The sequence below is a fragment of the Pristis pectinata genome, chromosome 15 (genome assembly GCF_009764475.1).
Source record: "Pristis pectinata isolate sPriPec2 chromosome 15, sPriPec2.1.pri, whole genome shotgun sequence".
NCBI lineage: Eukaryota > Metazoa > Chordata > Chondrichthyes > Rhinopristiformes > Pristidae > Pristis > Pristis pectinata.
Window position 1 is genome coordinate 5,627,522 of NC_067419.1, and position 7,001 is coordinate 5,634,522.

Below are 7,001 nucleotides of genomic sequence, written 5' to 3' on the forward strand. Positions count from 1 at the left end.
TTGCAGATGCTGGAAATCTGAAACAAAAATCAGTCAATATTGGAAACGGCAGATCATTTGTGGAAGGTGAAAGGGAATTATTGTTCCATCGGAATAGAGGGAGCCAGGTACTCACAGAGGTGCCGTCTCTCAGCCAAGACCATAAAGCAAGAAGCCATACACTTTCCTGGGTGAATGCAAAGATCACAAGGCAGCTCCCTGAATCAAATGGGAATTCTCCACAGTGGCCAAAGGCCAGGGCGCATAAATCAGCTCACCTGAAGGGAGGGGTCCAAAGGCTATGCTCATCCTGCCAGAATAAGTCCCAAGATGAGGGCGTGAATTGGACAGATGCCTTAGCTCGCTGGCTCTTCAGACATCAGTCAATCCTTCAGCAAATGTGGGATGGAGGAAAACAAGAGGCATGTTTCCAGTAGCCAGCAGGTTACACAGAGTGTTAATGTGGAGTCAGGGCAATCACTGTTTGTTCCACAGAGATATGACTACAGTAGAACAACATACAGTGACATGCAAAAGTTTGGGCACCCCGGTCAAAATTTCTGTTACTGTGAATAGCTAAGCGAGTAAAAGATGACCTGATTTCCAAAAGGCATAAAGCTAAAGATGACACATTTCTTTAATATTTTAAGCAAGATTACTTTTTTATTTCCACCTTTTACAGTTTCAAAATAACAAAAAAGGAAAAGGGCCCGAAGCAAAATTTTGGGCACCCTGCATGGTCAGTACTTAGTAACACCCCCTTTGGCAAGTATCACAGCTTGTAAATGCTTTCTGTAGCCAGCTAAGAGTCTTTCAATTCTTGTTTGGCAGATTTTTGTCCATTCTTCCTTGCAAAAGGCTTCTAGTTCTGTGAGATTCTTGGGCCGTCTTGCATGCACTGCTCTTTTGGGGTCTATCCACAGATTTTCGATGATGTTTAGGTCGGGGGACTGTGAGGGCCATGGCAAAACCTTCAGCTTGTGCCTCTTGAGGTAGTCCATTGTGGATTTTGAGGTGTGTTTAGGATGGTTATCCTGTTGTAGAAGCCATCCTCTTTTCACCTTCAGCTTTTTTACAGACAGTGTGATGTTTGCTTCCAGAATTTGCTGGTATTTAATTGAATTCATTCTTCCCTCTACAGGGAAATGTTCCCCGTGCCACTGGCTACAACACAAGCCCAAAGCATGATGGATCCACCCCCGTGCTTAACAGTTGGAGAGGTGTTCTGTTCATGAAATTCTGCACCCTTTTTTCTCCAAACATACCTTTGCTCATTGCCAAAAAGTTCTATTTTAACTTCATCAGTCCACAGGACTTGTTTGCAAAATGCATCAGGCTTGTTTAGATGTTCCTTTGCAAACTTCTGACACTGAATTTTGTGGCGAGAACGCAGGAAAGTTTGGAGAAATCTGGTCAGGGGAAATCCCACAACCACCCTGGGATCAAGCCCGACACAGGAGGAGCCCCCAACCTCCGGACCACGAGGGCTGCCCCCGCCAGCACTGACACTGCCTCTGCCCCTCCCGCACTCGAAACAGCCTCTCCTGCCCTCAAGGCTGAGCTCCGGGACCTGCTGAGACAGGAAATGACCCATCTCTGCCAGCACGAACCTTCACCCACGGAGTAGCAGACCTCCACCCCCCTCCCATAGGACGAAGGCCAGGGCTCCCGGCACATTTGTTCCATTGCCCTCTCCCACCCGGGGGACCTCAGGCCACATCTACCCGTAGCTGTATATTGGGGAAGGGGGAATATACAGAGGTGGATGGCACTCGTCAACATGGGTGCCCAACAGACCATCATCCCGGGCAACCCCACCGGCTGGAAAGGGACACAGATGCAAATAGAGGAGTTAGGGGGTTCCCCTTTGCCTACAAGGGAAGTCACAATCCACATGGCCATCGGGAACCAACCTCCTCGATCCGTAACAGTGTTGATAGCAGCTTCGCCTGAGTGCATTCTAGAAATTAATGGGACAGTCCCTTCATACTAACAGGGGCAAGTTTACGTTTGGGGTCACATGGGCTATAGTCATAGTTGGGGCAGCCAAATGGGAACCAGTTATTGTCCCCCCTCCCTCCGAGGTTGTCTGTAGCCGACAGTACAGAGTGCCGGGAGGACACCAAGATATCACTGAGGCCGTCCAAGGCCTACTGCGGGAGGGCGTCATTAGACCCGCAGCCTCTCCCTTCAACAGTCCCGTCTGGCCCATCCACAAAAAGAATGGGACATGGCACATGACGGTGGACTACAGACACCTCAACAAGTCTGCCCCCCCCCCCTCGTTACCGCCGTGCCATAGTCACCCTAGTGGAGGATATTGCAGGGCGCCCAGACAAGACTTAGTATGAAGTGGTGGATTTAGCCAATGCTTTCTTTTCCACTCCCCTCCATCACGATTCCCAAGACCAATTTGCATTTACCTGGGACGGGAGACAATATACATTCTGTCGCCTACCTCAAGGCTATATTCATAGCTCCACTATCTGCCACGCTTTCACTTCCCGTGATTTGCAATGCATTCAACTTCCCCCAGAGGTGTCAATTGCGCATTACATCGATGATGTCCTCCTACAAGGTCCGTCTGAGACCATTGTCTCAGAGGCCCTTCATATGATAATCTCCTCCCTCAGGGAACAGGGCTTGTCCAGTGCAGGGCCCCAGCCAGAATGTCCTGTTCCTTGGAATACAATGGCACTCAGGACAACAAGATATTCCCGAGACGGCCAAGAACAAAATTTTGAATTTTGCTGTCCCCTCAACTAAAACCGACACCCAGAGCTTCGTGGGCCTCTTAGGTTATCGGCGGCAGCTCCTTGACCACTCTATAGGGTCTCCCATAAGAAAGCCACATTCATATGAGGACCCGAACAACAGGCTGCTTTTGAAACAGCAAAGCAAGCTGTTGAACAAGCACTGCCACTTGCTCGCCGCCAGGCAGGTGTCCCTTTTGAATTACAGGTCTCGGCCAGTGAGACAGTCACCGAATGGAGCCTCTGGCAGAAGATCCAAGGGCGCAGAGTCCCACTCGGCTTCTGGACCAAATCTCTGCCTGAAGCTGCCGCTGGCTATAGCCCATTCAAGCGCCAGCTGCTTGCCTGCTATCTGGTGCTCCTCGCCACTAAACATCAAAAAGACACTGACACTGTTGTCCTTCGTCCCCACCTGCCCATAATGTGATGGGTCAAGTCTCCCGATCCAACCCACAAAGAGGGCCGTGCCCAGAGGTCCTCTATAGTAAAGTGGAAATGGTATATCGCCGACCGAGCCGAACCCGGTCCCGAAGGGGTCAGCCGCCTCCATGAGCAGGTCACGTCCTTCCCGCAGTCCGAGGACCCAGCCCCAGACATACCCGAAATCCAGCCCTCCCCTGTGTTCTGGGGCCAACCCTTCGACTCCCTCAACCCCGAACAAAAATTACATGCCTGGTTCACAGACGGCTCCAGCCGCTGGAAAGGAGGGAAACAATATCGGGAAACGGCGGCACTTCATCCCGCCACGGGGAAAATTTTGACCAAAGAGGGAGCGGGTGGGTCCAGTCAACTTGCCGAGCTGGCGGCAGTAACGCTCACCCTACGGGACACCACTGGGCCAGTCCAGATTTATGCCGACTCTTGGGCAGTGGCCAACGGTATGGCAGTGTGGATGGCCCGGTGGCACGAAATGGGGTGGGAAATTCATGCACGCCCCCTCTGGGTCAGGAACACTGGCATTTTATTTGGGACCAGGCAACCCACAGAAAAATTTCAGTCCACCATGTGGATGCTCATACCCACAGAAATACAGATGAGGCTACACACAATGCCGCTGTAGACCAGGCTGCCCAAATATGCTGTGTCACTGCTTCCCCACATGAAACTGACCTCAGTGCTTTAGCTGCGTGGGCACACCACAAGAGCGGTCACCTAGGGGCTGACGGTACATGGTGTTGGGCAGAGAAATTCGGAGTCGGTCTGACATTGGATCAATGTAAGACCACTGTTGCTAACTGCCCTATCTGTCAGCAGGTGAAGCCACGAAGTTGGCCAGCAGGGCCGCCGGGTCACATTCACCACAGCACAGGAGCAGGTCGCTTATGGCAGATTGATTATATCAGACCGCTCCCACGCCAAAATAAAAAACAGTACGCCCTGACCATGGCAGACATACTCCGGTGTCCTGGTGGTGGTGCCCTGTGAGAGGACCGACCAGAATAACACCATCAAAGGATTGCAGTACCTCTCCTCCATCTATGGAGTCCCATGGGAGGTATAATCTTTGAACCATAGAAACCATAGAACCATAGAAAAACTACAGCACAGAAAACAGGCCATTTGACCCTTCTAGTCTGTGCCGAAACATTATTCTGCTAGTCCCATTTACCTGCCCCCAGCCCATACCCCTCCAGACCTCTCTCGTCCATGTATCCATCCAATTTACTCTCAAAAGTTAAGAGCGAGCCCGCATTTACCACATCAGATGGCAGCCCGTTCCACACTCCCACCACTCTTTGAGTGAAGAAGTTCCCGCTAATGTTCCCCCTAAACCTTTCCCCTTTCACCCTAAAACCATGTCTTCTCGTACTTATCTCTCCTAATCTAGGATGGAAAGAGCCTACTCGCATTAACTCTGTCTATGCCTCTATAAACCTCTATCATATCTCCCCTCATTCTTCTCCGCTCCAAGGAATAAAGTCCTAACATGCTCAATCTTTCCTTATAACTCAAATCCTGAAGACCCGGCAACATTCTTGTAAATCTCCTCTGCACTCTTTCAATCTTACTGACATCCTTCCTGTAGTTCGGCGACTAGAACTGCACACAATATTCCAAATTTGGTCTCACCAATGACTTATACAACCTCACCAAAACATTCCAACTCCTATACTCAATACTTTGATTTATGAATGCCAGGATTCCAAAAGCCTTTTTTACAACCCTGTCTACCTGTGACTCTACTTTCAGGGAATTATGTATCTGAACTCCCAGATCCCTTTGTTCCTCCGCACTCCTCAGTGCCCTACCGTTTACTGTGTATGTCCTCCCTTGATTTGTCCTTCCAAAATACAACACCTCACACTTGTCTGCGTTAAATTCCATCTGCCATTTTCTGGACCATTTTTCCATTTGATCCAGATCCCTCTGCAAGCTTTGAAAGCCTTCCTCGCTGTCCACAACGCCTCCAATCTTGGTGTCATCAGCAAACTTGCTGATCCAATTTACCACATTATCGTCTAGATCATTGATATAGACAACAAACAACAATGGCCCCAACACAGATCCCTGAGGCACACCACTAGTCACAGGCCTCCAGTCTGAGAAACAATCATCCACTACCACTCTCTGTCTTCTCCCACACAGCCAATTTCAAATCCAGTTTACAACCTTTCCATGGATACCTAGTGACTGAACCTTCTGAACTAATCTCCCATGTGGGACCTTGTCAAAGGCCTTACTGAAGTCCTTTGCTGGGCCTAAAGCTCAGAACTGGGCTGCTGAGGCGGGGATCTCGTGGCTGTTCCACATACCCTATCACTCACAGGCATCAGGGCTAATTGAGAGATTGAACGGCCTGCTTAACGAAAAAATACGCACGCTGATGCCCTCCTGCACACTGAAGGGGTGGTTAAGCGTGCTGCAGCAGGCCGCTGACCAGTTGAATACATGGCCCACTGGCCAAGGGGGGGTCCCCACTGTCCTGCCATCTGGCACACTTCCCACCTCCTAACTTGGAAGACACGAACCCCCTGAGACTGAGGACTCGGGGAGAGTATGGGTACAACAGCCATAGGGTCCCCCTCAGAAGGGAGAAGTCATCGCGTGCAGTCCCGGGGACGCCCGTTGGGTAGCCATTCCAGGTCACTCTAACCTATCCTGTCTTCATACCCAACACCTGACCCAAAGAGAATGAGCCTGTTCCTCAACCACACCCCCCACCCCCTACAGGATAATGGCACTACTCCAGTCATCCCTTCTGTTCACCGCGATGATCGGCATCGGGACATCTGCTAACACCTTCCTCAGAGTTGCTTACAAATTTGCCAGCACCACTAATAGATCCAACTGCTGGATTTGCGTGCGAACCCCAACACATGCCGATGAAGCCCTGCCACTTACGCCAATCCCGCTGGATGACTTTCAGATGAACAGTTTGCATAGACTTTTCGCTCCTGTGGGTTTTGGTATATCTGTTTGGGGGGGCCTGAATGTCAGTCCCCTACCACTCCCCTCACCACTACATAATATCCCTTCCAACAATCCCCGATGGGGTGGGTGTCTCAGGAACTGGTATTTCCCTTCCTACAATTTCACCTCTACCCGAGTCCTGACTCTCAGGATCGTTCCACAGCCAGTGAGCAGACCTAAGGAATGCTGGTGCAGGCTCCCAAGTGAGCACGGTTCCACCCTTTCAGTTGGCCACAGCGACTGCAAGCGAGACTAGTATCCAGGTGCTCCAGTGACCACTGCCGATGGTGACGCTAAGCTGGGGGCTCCCTGGACTTTGAATGGGACCCAACGGATTTGCGGCCACCGTACCTACCCATGGCTCCCTGCGAGCTAGTACGGCTGCTGCTTTTCCGCGTTTGTGGTGCCCTACATCCATGCCCTCGACGACCTTGGGGAGCGCCCGGTATACAGCGGCCACTAGGACAAGAGGGCCATTATGGAGGCAGGGAGGTTTAGGATGATAGCCTTTCCCAGGTACGGCATAGCCCAATTGTCCCACGAGGTCATCCGGATGACGAGCGTGCTCGAGACACTGGCCAACGAAACAGCAGTGGCACTGCAACACACTAAAGACGCCCTGACTCGAACGGCGGCAGAGCTGACGGCCGTCAGGATGGTTGCCCTGCAGAATCGAATGGCCCTGGATTACCTACTCGCTGCCGATGGTGGTACCTGTGCAGTGATTGGTAAGGAGTGCTGCACATTTATCCCTGATGAGTCAAGTAACATCACCCACTTGGCCGCTCACATTCGGGACTCGGTGGCTAAAATTCAAAAATCAAGGGACCAGTTCCTCCAGCACGACACCTCATGGGG

At 51.2% G+C, this 7,001-nt stretch overlaps 1 protein-coding gene across 1 annotated transcript in view; it reads right to left on the reverse strand.

The window, feature by feature from the left end:
• LOC127578529 (aldo-keto reductase family 1 member D1-like) overlaps positions 1-6,561 on the reverse strand; it is a 30,031-nt gene extending 23,470 nt beyond the window's left edge. The window contains exon 1 of the mRNA XM_052030669.1: positions 6,499-6,561. Within this exon, the coding sequence (XP_051886629.1) occupies positions 6,499-6,561 (63 nt within the window). The remainder of the gene's footprint in view (positions 1-6,498) is intronic.
• Between the last annotated feature and the right edge of the window lie 440 nt (positions 6,562-7,001).